Here is a 17,162-nt window from a genome sequence, read left to right as displayed (position 1 = left end):
TTATCAGGACTCCTATTTTACCGATTCTCGGGAGTTTTATTTCCGAAAATTTCTGGATTTGTTGTTGGATTATCAGCAGAAATTTATGACTTGACATATCCCCACAGAAGGGCATCACAAGGTGTTGGATCACATGACCAGGGAAGATAACTCACTGGACCATTTCTTGAGATAATTAGTTGAATCGTATATTTATGTGACTGTGTGGCAGGTGTCACTTTCCTATTGAAACCACATCAATTCTTCTTGAATTTCTCTCAGTATTAACGAATGAATGAGAACAGCAAACAGCAAAAGACAGAGAAGCATGGAAAAAACTGAAAGTTACCTATGTCCGACACTGAATGAAAGAAGGCTGAACAAGAAGAAGAATTAACAAATGACCAATGATTTTGAATGAAACAGTTCAACAATTTCTGAAAGTTTTGAAGCGTTTATCTTTTGAGGTTTATATGGCATAACCTACTGAACACAAATGACATAAGAAGTGTCAAAAATAATACTCATTTCATATTTTATGATTCCTATTGGAAAACCTGTGATTTATGAAGGAATTTGATCAAAATGATTTGGGTTTTATTTTGAATTGAAAATTCGTCCCAGAAATCTTGATATGAAGTTTTGAATCATCCAGTATCAAACATTCCAATAGTCGTCTTGAAATTTTTGGGTCTGATGATGTGATTTTGGAATTGTGCACATACCTTTGAAATCGTTATTTCAACTTTCAAAATGTCAACTCCATTTTTTTTTTAACGCAAACCTTCATGGATTAATACCTTCCTTCAATTTAATGAAAGTGATAAGGAAATTTGGCGTTCGGAATGGAGTTCTTCGACAAAAGTCTAATCGTTGATCCTTCAGACAAATTTCTAGGTTTCAAGCTTCCTAGGAAAATTTGGTGTATTTTAAATTAAGGATTGGTCATTGTCGTAGTAATAGTATGCTCTTCAAATGGCATTGTGGTGTAGAAAAAACTATTGACCACTTGGTGAATACATACTCGACCAATTTATAAATTTCATGGTAGTTTTCAAGCTATCCATTCAGTTTCAGATTCTCTTTCAGAATGAGTCGCTCTCTTCAAATCAATGTAATAGAATCTATTACATTTATTACTCATTTCTATTTTTTTTCTTTTTTGTTTTAGGATTTAATTATAAGGTTGCAACTGTAAGTGAAGAGAAAGGATGGAGAAGATTTCATTTGGATGAAGAGAAAGCCTTCAATTTAAATATGTCAGCTTATTCTGTAAAGAAATACACAAAAGAATCACTTCATCTAAACGGGGAGACAGAGTTTTTGCCTTCGTATCATACGTTGAAATGTATATAAATTCATACAGCTGAATTTGACCACGAATTTGTTGTCAGTGAGCCAGACCTAATCGAAAAAGTTTTTTTGGGGAACGAGCGCTCAAAACCCCCAATTCTCACCTGCTGTCGCATTCAGCACGTGCACGATGATGGAGGCAGGCACCGTGTTGGAGGGGCTGCAGGTATAGTTGCCGTTGTGGCTCTTGTCCGCCCCCTGCACCTGGAGCACGCTGGAGGCTCTACTTTCCTTGACCTCGACTCCCGGATCGTAGTTGATCATGCGTTGTTCATGGTACCAGAAGACGTAGGCAGGTGGTTCCGTGGAGTGCTGCAGGGTACACACCAGACGTAGTACAGAACCAGCCCTCAGGTAGAGGTCCGGAGCACCTTGGATGGCCGCTGAAGCTTCTGCAACAAGAATAATTCATTGAGCATTGGGGAGAATGATCTTGTAAGGGCTGTTTTTTTTAGAGCTATAGAACATTAAATTGCAATAAAACAACGATGGATTATTCGATAGACATGAATTTTATTCATCCGCAAGATAATCTTGTGGCATTACATTTTAAATATGATTTCTGGCATATGACCGCCACGGCTGGCTCGGATGTAGTCCAAGCTGGACGTCCAATTTTCGATGACTTTTTTCAACATTTGTGGCCGTATATCGGCAATAACACGGCGAATGTTGTCTTCCAAATGGTCAAGGGTTTGTGGCTTATCCGCATAGACCAATGACTTTACAAAGCCCCACAGAAAATAGTCTAGATGTGTTAAATCACAAGATCTTGGAGTCTAATTCACAGGTCCAAAACGTGAAATTAGGCGGTCACCAAACGTGTCTTTCAATAAATCGATTGTGGCAAGAGCTATGTGACATGTTGCGCCGTCTTGTTGGAACCACAGCTCCTGGATATCAAGGTTGTTCAATTCGGGAATGAATTAATTAGTACTCATGGCTTTATACCGATCACCATTGACTGTAACGTTCTGGCCATCATCGTTTTTGAAGAAGTACGGACCAATGATTCCACCAGCCCATAAAGCGCACCAAACAGTCAGTTTTTCTGGATGTAACGGTGTTTCGACATACACTTGAGAATTAGCTTCACTCCAAATGCGGCAGTTTTAGTTGTTGACGTAGCCATTCAACCATAAGTGCGCTTTATCGCTAAACAAAATAAAATGGACGTAGTGCGCGATACGTATTCCGCACAGAACCATTATTTTCGAAATAAAATTGCACTATTTGTAACCATTGTTCAGGCGTGAGTCTATTAATGATGAATTGCCAAACCAAACTGACAACAAATCACTTAACAGCTGTTAAATCGGTTGCCATCTTGAACAGTAATGCCAACTTAAAGTTATATACCTCAAAAAAAAACACCCGTTACAATATACTGAAAACAAATGACATAAGGAATACCAAAAATAATTCACAGTGTTGCCATCATAACCATTTTGAATTTTGCAATTTCTTCTCGAAATCTTCAAGAAAAATTACTGGTTATGGGAAGTCTGAAACATTGTTTTGAATAAGAAAATTATTATTCTTCTCATAATGAAATAACATACTATTATTTGGATATATAGAGACAGACATTTCATATGAGGTTATTCCAAAACCTCTATCCATATCACGTTTTCCCCCCTATCAGGTCAAACTACCACTATCATGAGCTACATTCCTTCGAATTCCAACTTGGGTTCATTGTTAACAATAAGTTTCCAGCGCATCTGTTAGAGCACTTCGTATCAAGCCAACAATCAAATAACTTATAAGCCCTGGGAAATATAAAAGAATCGTAGAAGCCGAATCTCAGTATGGTGGTCTCTGAGCTTATTCGACGTTGCACGACAAAGATTATGGACACAAAGGAAGGAAAGTACGTTGCGCCACATTGCATCCAGTTGAATGGGAAGGAGATCTGTGGCTTTCAAAATGATGAAATATGACGGAGAGACTTTCGGAGCCTTTGCTAGAAAATACAGGGTGGAAAGAAAGTCGTTAAAATGCAACTTAACAGGTCAATTGAAAAGTCCTCGGTCTTCCATAGTAAAATACATTTGTTTGTTAAAATTCGATTTTATAATTCCACATAGTTGGCTTCGATGGCGATACAGCGATTATAGAGATCTGCCAACTTTTCTATACCCTTTTTGTGGTACGATTTGTCTTTGGCTTCAAAATAGGCCTCAGTTTCGGCGATTACTTCTTCATTGGCACTAAATTTCTTTCCAGCGAGCATTCTTTTGAGGTCTGAGAACAGGAAAAAGTCGCCGGGGGCCAGATCTGGCGACTACGGTGGATGCAGAAGCAATTCGAAGCCCAATTCATGCAATTTTGCCAATGTTTTCATTGATTTGTGACACAGCGCATTGTCTTGATGAAACAATACCTTTTTTTCTGCAAATGGGGCAGTTTTTTAACGATTTCATCTTTTGAACGATCCAATACGCTATATAATAATCGCTGTTGATGGTCTGGCCCTTCTGTATGTAATCAATGAATATTATACCTTGCGCATCCCAGAATATTAATGCCATAAACTTGTCAGCTGACTGTTGTGTTTTTTCTCGCTTTGGATTTGATTCATCGTGTGCAGTCCACTCAGCTGACTGTTGATTGGACTTCGGAATGAAATAATGGAGCCATGTTTCATCCGTTGTCATATATCGATGCAAAAATTCAGGTTTATTGCACTTAAACAGCTCCGAACACTGCTAAGACTCATTAACACGTTGTTGCTTTTGATCGATTGTGAGCTCGCGCGGCACCCATTTTGCACACAGCTTTCTCATGTACAAATATTCGTGAATGATATGATGTACACGTTCAGCTGATATCTTCATAATGTTTGCTATCCCGATCAACTTCACTTTACGGTCATTCAAAATTATTTTGTGAACTTTTTTGATTTTTTCGTTGGTGAGAGCCTCTTTTGGGCGTCCACTGCGTTCGCCGTCTTCGGTGCTCATTTCACCACGTTCAAACTTAGCATACCAATCAATGATGGTAGATTTTTCTGGTGCAGACCCCGGAAACTCTTCATCAAGATTATGCTTCAACTGTATTTTTTCCCTTCAAAAAGCAATATTTAATCAGCACACGAAATTCTTTTTTTTCCATCTTTTTTCGAATAACAAAAGTAGCTACACTCACAACGCAATATCTTACAAACTAATGTTCAGACTGCTGTCAAAGTTTGACACGTATCGTTTGAAGGTTGGTATTAACTAAAAATCATATGGATTTAATACTAGCACCGCCATCTGTGCATCAAACCGGGGACTTTAATTATTTCCGCCGTCTAAGCGGCTTCATCAAGGTTACAAGGTTTACACTTTGCAATTTAACCTTGATGAAGCCGCTTAGACGGCGAAACAATTGTCGAAAATAATTGAAATCTGTGGAAAGTAGTAAGTGTTTACATTTAATTTATTTTTTCACCAAATCAATATGATTTTCCACCAAGTAAGCACTGAATCAATTAAATAATACAAACGTTCCAAAAATACGTCTACATCTCAGTTCTCTCCCTACCTTCCCGGTAACGAGGCCAAGGTCCATTCCCAGTCAACATCCCAGCAGATAATGCGATCAGGAAGCGGTCCCCGATCCCTCCAGTCCCCTTGGACCCCAAACAGGAAATTCACGAAATCAGATTCGAACTTTGCCACATCGTCACTATTAATTGGCTGTGACCGGGAACAGCTCACCCTGATTGTACCACTACGTGACAGAAATATCTATGGTCAGATACGCTCTGTGATCGGTGCAAGGGTCGAACGATTCCATAAACCGTCCGGTTTCGTCATTTTTGTAGCCCTGGCAACGCCTCCTCTCTGATTTAGCTTCCCCTATAGAGATTGTAAGATTTGACCTTTTCAATTTTGTCACCCCCTATAAACGTTTGGTGGATCTGATATCCGCACCCCTCCAAATGAAACATTTTGTTCTCATCTTTTTTTGATCTATACAGGATTCTTCAGGATAAAATGCTGATGCTCAAGATTTTATTAGGTGATTCAGATTGTGCTGAAGGTTGCTGAGGTCTTAAGAGAGTAAATTATTTTAGTGGAAAAAATGTTTAACTTTTTTGTGGGGATCGTGAAAGTTCTACACTTTTGATAAGTCACACCAACAAGTGATTTTTCTAAAAATATGTTATTTTTTCTTCAAAGGTCATTCAATATTCCCAAGTTTTATGTAGTGGTTCTGATAGATTCATGGAGTAATAAACATGGTTATTAGTATAGACTTAAGGTGGCTAGAACTACATTTATATGGTTACTAGTTCTGTGGCACTCAAGAAGTTTGCATTTCAACAGTTCAATTCGTGAGGATTTAGATTACCCAAAAGTTTTCTTTCTAGGATAGTTAATTGAGGACTTCTACACAATATATGGGCACCTGTTTCAATATCTGACTTGATATTCCATCTGTTGATTAGTCCATGAGATATGGAAGGTGCTTAGAATGATAGTGCAAATGACAGCAAATTCCAAGTATCGCTTGAGTTTGATATATTTCTTCAGAAGGATCTCTAATTGATGAACTGGTTTCATGTAGTGTTACATTCCAAGACCATAGAAAGATTCAGGTTACGCAGGCGATACATTTGATGCCTTGTTCATTGTCTTCAATATCATTTAGTCGTGGAATTCATAGCAATCCCTAACCCCTTACCAGATGTTTCAAGATCTCCCAACAAAGGGCGTTGGCTATTTGGTAACAAAAATACTCGGAGTCTTCAGGCATGGATCACTGCAGCAATTCCCTGTAGATGTCCCTGTAGAGTCTGTAGATGGTGCAATGGTGAGAACAATTTCAATGGGACAACAATAGAAATTAAGGAGGCGGTGCAATTCAAACCCTCACATAGTAATTAATCAACACTGATTAATCACTGACAATCAAGTTGTCATCTAATATCATTAACCCTATTTTCGGAATTTGCGTTTAATTTTTCGGGAACCTCTGATGACATCTTCAGAATGTGATATTGTGTTGATTGTGGCGCCATCCTTTGTTCATATAACTCTATAAGAATTCAACAAAAACCCCCTGAATGTTAACTGGATCATTTCCATCGGTCTTCATCAACACTCAAATCAGGAATCTGACCACTTATTTAGGGCTATCCACGCTCAAGTCTTCTCAAGAGTATATCAATGGGAAATCACATCTCGCTGAAGAAATGGAACTACATAACCAAAGGTTATTGTTGAGATACCATACTGCTTTCAATGTCAGGACAGTGGAATTGCAAAAACAGCATCCAGAGTACCACTCGCTAGACCATAAACATTCAATCAGCTTGGAAAGTAATACTACAGGAAAGCAGTTCAGGAATGGTAACTCAGGAATGTAATATCCCTCTGGAGAATGAACGCATTGGTATTGTGTAATGTGTAGTGCCATCTTACGAGCTCAACCCCTTATAGATTGAAAAGACCTTATCAATCAATCCTTATTCATTGACTTAAAATCCTTGTGATTTATGAGCACGAACAGAACGTGTGAGAAATCATCTAGAACTATAAGTTGATTGTTGAAACCTGCCGAGAATCGATATTCCAATCACTGTAATCATTCGCTCACGGTAAACTGTAGAATTAATACTCAAAGTTTCCAAAGCCACTCTCAAGATATAATCCATCCTTCTCATCGGAATGTTTACGCTGCCTTGATTCGATTATGCAGGAAACTTCTTCGGTCACACCATCACGACCATCTGTACGTAATGAGACTCATCGCTCCAGGTAATAAAGCCAGTTGGCAGTCCTGCCTCATCAACAAGATAAATGCCCGTCTCCTCCTCCTCAGATTCAAAGTGCCATTCGCTAAATTGAGCTATCTTTTCCACCCTCCATTTTCTCCCATTATACCTAATGATTCAGGGTGAGCGCGTCGCGTGGTCTTTTTCGCGTGAAAAAGTCAGGTATTGATAACCGAGCGTGTGATAAACGAGACGCCCTGACCCGTGAGAAAAGCCTTGAGATTGCCATATTGTGGCTTGGAGTTGTTTTCTCACACGCTTCACGGAAACAGAAGGTTATGAAGCGTCGTTGTCATTTTTCATTCTCCCTGTTCATTTTTTTTTCATGTTTTTGGTGAGTGTTTATCAATAAATGAGCTCATTACACATAAAACAAAGTTATAATGATATACAGGGTGGCCATTTGAAAACGAAACAGACGAGATTACAGACGAAATAAAGTTTTTCGATAGAAATGCTCGGACAGGTCGATTTCTGTTTCGAGGGGGACAACTTAAGATGTAGGTTACGGACGCATAGCGCTTCAACCCTTGCTACTACAACCCTCACCCCCAAATTTTGAATAGGGAAGATGGGGTGAGTGATACCTCAATTTAAAGGTATTTTTATACTGATTTCAGCACAGTAATTGTTTTTTCATTTTATGCATTAGTTCTCGAAATATTCTTAACTAAGTATTTGAAAATGAAGTGGTGTTTTCATGGCACTTGTAGAGTTTTGTGAAAAATCGACATTTTGAGCTTCAAAATAACCATGACTGTGGCTTCCTTCCTGACTAACTAACGCATGAATATTTCGAGAACTAATGCATAAAATGAAAAAACAATTACTGTGCTGAAATCAGTATAAAAATACCTTTAAATTGAGGTATCACTCACCCCCATCTTCCCTATTCAAAAATTGGGGGTGGGGGGGTTGTAGCAGCAAGGGTTGAAGCGCTATGCGTCCGTAACCTACATCTTAAGTTGTCCCCCTCGAAACAGAAATCGACCTGTCCGAGCATTTCTATCGAAAAACTTTATTTCGTCTGTAATCTCGTCTGTTTCGTTTTCAAATGGCCACCCTGTATGTAGGATATTGTATTTTCAAGTTATTAGTGAGTAAGTAAGTGAATATTTATTTGCAGACCATATTACAATTCCCACATTCTTTTTATGTTTTCTGTAGTGTAGATAGAGGGAGTATACACAATTTTAACATGTCCCCAACATGGTTATATTACGTAGTCGGATTGTGATATATTTTCAAATTCTCAATTTTACTATATCGCTATGAATGTATATTAAATTGAATGAAATATATTTATGTGAGTGATTACCGATTGAATATGCAAATTTGAATAGTTGGAATCCGATATTTTTTCTAATTGTCGAATTTATAATAAGCAGAATAGTTATTTTTTTCTGTATCTACCTGCTGAAATCCAAAGTTTGTTAACTTTTGCTCTGCTAGTGGCATCGGTTGTTTCACGTCGTTTGGCGCACTTGAAGTTTGTTTTCCGAATTTTTGATTTATTTAGTTATTTATTTCAATTGTAACACCAATCTCAACCGTACGACGCAGCGAACGTCTACAAACACGTCCAGCAACCCACGATACAGCCCACACAGCGCCATCCGCAGGACTACCGCGACAGCAGTGTTTATATAATACTCGCTAGTTCGCGACCAAATCGTGTATAACCAGTGAATCAGTGTTACGTGGCAAGATGAACAGTTATCGATCTAACATCTAATACACTAAGCTTTAATTTGTTACTGAGATTCTCATACAACAATTGCATCCCCAGGGAACTTTTGTTACACAGAGGCATCCTGCAACGGGAACCTCTAGAACAATCTGGTAATATAATTAATCTTTCGGTTATCAAGTGCATCCCCAGTGGAACTCTTGTAACTCGTCACCATCGCCGTCGTCATCAAGTGCATCCCCAGAGGAACTCTTGGAACACATCGCCATCGTCATCAAGTGCATCCCTAGTGGAACTCTTGGAACACATCGCCATCGCCATCGTACAGACCTAGTGCTTCAGGTCCGAGTCTAAAGTTCGTTATCAAGTGCATCCCCAGTGGAACTCTTGGAACACGTCGCCGTCGCCATCGCCATCATCATCGTGTAGACCTAGTGCGTTAGGTACACCAAGTGCTTTTCGTCTTCGACAACCAGGACTTGTGCCGGAAGTCCTTCACGTACGGTTTACTGCCACCTCAAAGAGACTCTCATGGACATATCGCATACCTGTTTATTTTGTTTCAATTTGTTAAACCGCACTAACCTTTCATTTTAATGTAAGACATTGGAGAATACATTTATTTCAAACCTCGTGTTCGTTATTAATGCTAAATCCCCTTACAAATTGGCGCCCAACGCTAGTGCGTGTACTCACGGAAACGAGACAGGGGTCGGATACAGTAAACTATTTTTTTTTCTCTCATCGAATAGTGTTTACGCGTCCTTATCAAAACGGCAGTACGACGACAGAGTCCGCGACTCAGTGCAAAAATGGCAATCCAGATCACACAGGAGCAGCTGGATCAACTCTTTGGAAGAAATCGTCAGCGAAGTTTTGCGGCCTGCACTGCACGTTACAGCGGCGAAAAGGATTTAGAAAAAGTGCGAGAATTTTTACAAGTGGTCGATCTATACAAATCAGTGGAAGGCATCTCCGACAAAGAAGCACTAGACAGTTTACCCTTAGTGCTAACGGGCGAAGCCATCACCTGGTGGAGAGGTATAGGAACTCTGGTGAAAACTTGGAAAGAAGCCAAAGATGCCATCGAAACACAGTTTGCACCAAAAAGAGAGGCATACAAAATATTCAGAGATATTTTCGCCACACCTCAAAGAGAAGGAGAACCTCTGGATGCGTTCTTGAACAAGAAACGATCGCTTCTAGCTGAAATCACCGCCGTAGATGGAAAAGAAGAACTCCAACTAGACCTAGTGTATAGTCTCATTAATATTTCTATCAGGAGTCGTGTACCTAGAAACCAAGTGACGAATTTCCAAGATCTATTAACTGCAGGACGACGAGTAGAGGAAGATCTAGGAGAAAATCGCAGAGATTCTAAGCTGAACAAAGAAAATGACAAACGGAAGAAATGCACATTCTGCAAGTTTCCTGGCCATAATGAGGATGAGTGCAGGAAAAAGAAAAGGCAATTTACAGAAAGGAAAGAAACGCCAACAAGGTCACCTGAAAACACAGGATCCATTAACTGTTACGGTTGCGGTCGCCCAGGTGTTATGAGAAGAAACTGCCCGACCTGTAACCCGACTTCAAGCGACCCATATGGTTTCTGTGCATTACACATGGCGCAGGTAGTGCAAGCTGCACAACCCACCCAAATAAGGAATAGAGCCATGTTAGCTTTAAATATATTGGGAATACCTGGAACAGCGTGTATAGATACCGGGGCACGAATCAGCGTTGCCGGAGCCTCGCTCTATCACAAACTTCAGCAGAAGAAGGTACCATTCTCAACAATCAATGCCCATTACAGATATGCTGATGGAAAATTGAGAACAGGCAAAATACTAACCTGCCGAATAGAAGTAAGATTAGAAGGGAAAAAGATTCCAACATCTTTTATTGTTTTACCCCATTCACCCGACAATAGAACATTACTAGGGATGAATTTTCTCCAAGATGCAGGACTAGTACTAGACATAGCTGGCGGAACGTGGTTCTTCAGGGATCACCCGAATAGAAAATTCAGTTGGTTTTCTGAAGAAGATGGGAAGAAAATAAACCCACCGCAAGATTCAGCTCATTCAGTCGTAGCATCGGTTGATGTTGAATCTCAAAGATTCTACAAACCCAGGACAGAAGGAGAATTGATCGAGGAACATAGACCATCCCCTATGTACTGTCCTTCTCCTTCACAACAGAGATGGATGTGGGAAGCCGCTGTGCATGATGTAGAGGCATGGTGGGACGAAACCATGGACATATCAACCCTTGATATCGTCGATGAAGAGAATATGGATCTTCTACTGAGAGATGAAGAATGTTCCGACTTCAGCTCCAGAGAACGGAATTATATAAATAAGATACTAATCGAGAATAGAAATCTATTTCGAGAAATAGATACACCGTGCACTGGATACGAGCACAGAATCGACGTAGGCAACCATGCGCCAGTAGCATCACCCCCATATCGATTGACACCCCAAAAAACAGCCATCTTGAGAGAAGAGATAGATAAGATGCTACAAGAGGATGTCATCGAAGAAAGTGATTCGCCATGGGCCTCACCTGTAGTAATGGTGCCGAAACCAGGGGGAGGAACGAGAATATGCATTGATTATAGAAAAGTAAATGCTATTACAAGAACAGACACCTACCCTCTACCACGCATCGATGACTTACTTCAGGAAACTCGAGGTCATACCGCCATTACGACATTAGATCTACGAGCAGGATATTGGCAGATTCCAGTACACCCCGACGATAGAGATAAGACGTCCTTTATTACTCCTTTTGGAACATATAGATTCAAACGAATGCCATTCGGACTAAAGAATGCATCAGCCTCTTTTCAACGAATGATAGACCGAGTTCGTCGATCACGCCCAAATCTTCTAGTCTTAGCATATTTGGACGACTTGGTGCTATTATCAGTCAGTACAGAGCAGCACATAACCGACATGAAGGAATTATTTCAAACATTAGCGAAGTATAATTTACGACTTAATCGTGACAAGTGCCAGCTTGGATGCAGAGAGGTCAAGCTACTAGGACACATTATTTCACCGCAAGGAATAAAGGCGAATCCAGATAAAGTAGCGGCCATCAGAGAAAGACCTCGACCTACTAATTTAAAGCAACTGCAATCATTTTTGCAGGCATGCTCGTGGTTTCGAAAATTCATAGCTGAATTCTCACAAATAGCCCGTCCTCTTACAAATCTCACCAAAAAGAACGTTTCTTGGCACTGGAGTAATGAGTGTCAGAAGGCATTCGAGACGTTACGTGAAAGACTTGTTACAATGCCCGTTCTACGACAGGTGGACACGGCTCTACCATTCATCCTCAGAACAGACGCTAGTCAGTATGCACTAGGAGCAGTCTTATTGCAAGGACCCAAAAATGAGGAAAGGCCAATTGAATACGCCAGCAGACTTTTATCATCGGCTGAAAGAAATTACAGCACTACCGAACGAGAAGCCCTCGCTATCGTATATGGTTTGAGCAAATTCAGAGGTTACATCGAAGACGCCGAAACCATTGTAATCACTGATCATCAACCTCTTCGTTGGTTAATGAGTCTTAAATCTCCAAGTGGAAGATTGGCACGTTGGTCTCTTCAGATACAACCATATAATTTAACCATAGAATATGGACCCGGAAGAGCCAATGTGGTCGCAGATGCCCTATCTAGACCACCACTTGATGAAAACAAAGAAAAAGATTTGGAAATTGGACTTATTTCTATAGATATACCTAGAAAAGGAGCAGCACAGATGCGATCTGAGCAAATCGAAGATACAGATCTGCAAGAAATAGTCAAAGATCTTGAAGGCACCCTCGCAGAAAAAGCACATAAATGGTCACAAAGGGGATATATTATGTCTCAAGGTGTCCTCTATCATTATGGAAGAGATTCAAGCCAAGACGAAGCTCAATTAGTTATACCACAAGCAGATCGTCACAATATATTGGATGAAAACCATAATAAGGCAGGACACTATGGAGTTGAACGAACTCTCAATCGTATTATACAAAAATATTATTGGCCACAAGTGCGTAAAGATGTGATAAACTTCATCACCAAGTGCGTAGAATGCCAGCGTTATAAGATAGATAATCAGAAACCCGCAGGATTAGTTTTGACAACACCCACTCGACAACGATTCGAGATCGTGGCACTCGATCTCATGGGACCATTACCTGAATCAACTCAACGTTACAAATGGATTTTAATATTTGAAGACATGGCCACCAGATGGGTAGAGCTATTCCCACTCCGCATAGCATCAGCTGAAAAGTGTGCTGAAATATTCATCAACGAAATTTGTCTACGGTACGGCACTCCTCGCCGGATACTCAGTGATAACGGTAGTCAATTTGTAAGTGCCGTAATGCAGCAAACAGTGCATTGCCTAGGATTGGAACACCACTGCATCCCAGTATACCACCCTCAGGCAAACCCAGTTGAAAGAAGAAACAGAGATGTGAAGATTCAACTTTCCATTTACGTACAGAAAAAACATACCAGATGGCCAGAATGCTTACCAGCCATCCGTTTTGCTATGAACACAGCGAGATGCCAAGCGACGAACTCAACCCCTGCGTTCCTAACGTTTGGAAGAGAACTACGAAGCCCAGGTGAAGTTCATCGTGACCTAAGAAGCATCATACTGAACGAAAACTTTGTACCAGAAGTTACCCCGATGCTACTACAACTTGAAGAAGTCCTGAAGACAGCCCATGAAGTCCAAGAATTAGAACAAGATAGACGCAACAAATATGCGAATGAAAAGAGAAGACCAGTTCCCAATCTTGTTCCTGGAACATTAATATGGGTAAATACGAAACTATTAAGCAAGAAAGCAGATGGCTTTTCATCAAAACTAGCCCCACGACGTGATGGTCCATATGTCATCAAGGAGCGAAGAGGTCCCACATCATATGCCATCACGAATCAAGAAAACCCAGATGAAGTCATCGGTGTATACCACGCCTCCGACTTAACCCCATGCAAAGGTTTGGAGAACAAAGAAGTTCCCACACACCCTATCCGAAGAAGAGGCAGACCCAAGAAGACGATAGAAGAAGATCCTGGCTTACTCGCCGAGACGTCTTCGCAGCCAGAGGGGGAGCCTGTAACACCAATCTCAACCGTACGACGCAGCGAACGTCTACAAACACGTCCAGCAACCCACGATACAGCCCACACAGCGCCATCCGCAGGACTACCGCGACAGCAGTGTTTATATAATACTCGCTAGTTCGCGACCAAATCGTGTATAACCAGTGAATCAGTGTTACGTGGCAAGATGAACAGTTATCGATCTAACATCTAATACACTAAGCTTTAATTTGTTACTGAGATTCTCATACAACAATTGCATCCCCAGGGAACTTTTGTTACACAGAGGCATCCTGCAACGGGAACCTCTAGAACAATCTGGTAATATAATTAATCTTTCGGTTATCAAGTGCATCCCCAGTGGAACTCTTGTAACTCGTCACCATCGCCGTCGTCATCAAGTGCATCCCCAGAGGAACTCTTGGAACACATCGCCATCGTCATCAAGTGCATCCCTAGTGGAACTCTTGGAACACATCGCCATCGCCATCGTACAGACCTAGTGCTTCAGGTCCGAGTCTAAAGTTCGTTATCAAGTGCATCCCCAGTGGAACTCTTGGAACACGTCGCCGTCGCCATCGCCATCATCATCGTGTAGACCTAGTGCGTTAGGTACACCAAGTGCTTTTCGTCTTCGACAACCAGGACTTGTGCCGGAAGTCCTTCACGTACGGTTTACTGCCACCTCAAAGAGACTCTCATGGACATATCGCATACCTGTTTATTTTGTTTCAATTTGTTAAACCGCACTAACCTTTCATTTTAATGTAAGACATTGGAGAATACATTTATTTCAAACCTCGTGTTCGTTATTAATGCTAAATCCCCTTACACAATATATTTTCAGTTAATATGAAACATTGATTCACTATGGTACATAAGAAGTGCGTTCTTTGTGGAGAAACTCGCGAATTGAATGAAATATCGTATCACTGATATGTTTTCATTACCGCTCGCTTCATGTCAAATTTGATAGTTGTTGGGGGACAAAATTTGCTTATTGAAAACGACTTAGGCTCCCTCTATCTATGTTTATTACTCTGAGGTCGGATATGAATAATCTTCTCGAGATAAATTCCACATTGCCTCTTTCTCTATTTTCGCTGTTAATTCATTGTCGATGGATATTTTGAAGCGAAATTTTAGGATCAGATAGTACTCAATACGATCTTCAAAATGATTCATCGCAACACCCCTCATCCCTTTTCAAAATCAAGAGGTTGTGCTCACCGTTAGGGGTTGAAGAAACTGGGATGAAAAAAGCGGAAAAGTTGTTCTTCTTCGAATCAGAAATTGACGGGTCCGAGCGATTTTCCACATTTTCGATTTAAAGTTGGGAAATCGAGGTGTTGAGTTTTCGTTGGACCTCCCTGTATAACATTGTTAGCCACTTTAAAATCCTCCATTATCTCATTGAAAATACATATATCTGTGGCGGCTTCTCATAAAGCCCACATAGCAACAATAATAAAACACAGCACTCAGTGGCCTAGAGGCTAAGACTGTGTTCTCACTCACCGAGATGCAACAAGGTTCCGGGTTCGAGTCCCGGTGGCTCCCGATAATAATAAATTCCCCAAGCGTCTGTGACACGGCACACACAATTATACCAAAGTCACACTGAGGAGTCCGGTGTGTGTGCCAGGAACGAAACGCATAAGTAGGCATACGTGAAATCCTACATTGGTGACCCCGACGTGATGGCGGAAAACTGCGGCGTTGGAGCGCAGAGGCGACTCATTGCCCCGCTCAACGTTACGGCTACTGGGGTGTCCGTCGGACACTAGAGCCGATGGCACGCCGAGCCTCGTGTTTCCGTCGTCACAGCATGCAAGCCCGACGTGATGGGAATGGCCATCTTAACGATGTGTCCTGGAAAGCAGAAGGTTGATGCATAGCTCCCATATATCTGCAATTTCCAACGAAACTCTAGACGACCATTCCCATGACGTGCAATACGTGCTTCTTGGTCTGCCGCGGTATAGCGGACCTGAATAGGCGGCATTCACCGTCCGCACGATGCCGCGAGGTGCAGCTCTGATTAGGCGGCAATCACCCAGCTGCACCGATGACCTCGTAACACGCATAAGTTTCGTTCCTCCGTCACTGGGGAGGGAGTCATGTGGCGGCTTCTCATAAAGCCCACATAGCAACAATAATAAAACACAGCACTCAGTGGCCTAGAGGCTAAGACTGTGTTCTCACTCACCGAGATGCAACAAGGTTCCGGGTTCGAGTCCCGGTGGCTCCCGATAATAATAAATTCCCCAAGCGTCTGTGACACGGCACACACAATTATACCAAAGTCACACTGATGAGTCCGGTGTGTGTGCCAGGGACGAAACGCATAAGTAGGTATACGTGAAATCCTACATATCTATCCAGGGAAAATTTCATCCAACAAGGATGAAATTTTCCCTGGATAGATATATGTATTTTGACTCCACATCTACCTCTAAGTTTCACTACTGAAAATGAAAAAAAAAGAGAAAAGCAAACTGAAGGTTGTCTCAACCTAATTTCAGTCAACTCCAGAAAACTCATTAAAACAATCAGCCTTGCCGTATCAATTAGCAGACAAGGCACTTTAGTCCTGCGAAAAAGATTCCCCGGAGACATCTCGAGAATTTTCGATGAAACAAATCTCGGATCGGACTTGCAGAATCCACTAATCCCAATCGATCTGAGCCTCATTCCGGAATTCAACTTTCCCATTAAGAAATTAAGCAAGCCCGGACTTTGGCTTGGCAAGGACGGCATAATTTCCGCGAATGCTTTTTATTAAAGTGCGCGTCATTATTCTCAAACAGGATAATAAAACTTGGGTTGGAAAGAATGGGCAACAAAGGCGTCGACTGCCTCCCCAGAGAACATTTGCATGTAATAAGGCACAGCCTAGGCTGTATAATCTGGTCTTTAATTGGTCCTCTACTCCGGCAAAGACGGAACCCTGGCGCAAATGACATCCGGTGGTGTATGCGTCAGTTTAGGAGATTAGGGATGCTTGGAGAATGTTTCTGAGGGCAAACACACTGTGAATTTTACACTCGGGGTTATAATTCAAGGAAAATATCTCAACACTTCTGAAAAAACGAAAAGGTCAGAGATGATTTGCAGTCAGGAACTTTAAACGCTCATTCATTCATGCGCCAAAGAAAAATTGCAATCTGTAGCAAGCTACATTTCAAATTATATATATTCAACTGAAGAAGACAGTTGATGAAAATCTGGGCGTACGCCAATGC

At 41.1% G+C, this 17,162-nt stretch overlaps 1 protein-coding gene across 1 annotated transcript in view; it reads right to left on the bottom strand.

The window, feature by feature from the left end:
• LOC123671651 (neurotrimin-like) overlaps nucleotides 1-17,162 on the bottom strand; it is a 198,349-nt gene that overhangs the window by 55,447 nt on the left and 125,740 nt on the right. The window contains exon 5 of the mRNA XM_045605612.1: nucleotides 1,437-1,724. Coding sequence (XP_045461568.1) covers nucleotides 1,437-1,724 — 288 coding nt within the window. The remainder of the gene's footprint in view (nucleotides 1-1,436; nucleotides 1,725-17,162) is intronic.

Source organism: Harmonia axyridis, chromosome 1 (assembly GCF_914767665.1).
Source record: "Harmonia axyridis chromosome 1, icHarAxyr1.1, whole genome shotgun sequence".
NCBI classification, from domain to species: Eukaryota; Metazoa; Arthropoda; class Insecta; order Coleoptera; family Coccinellidae; genus Harmonia; species Harmonia axyridis.
This window is presented reverse-complemented; position numbering and strand designations above follow the sequence as displayed.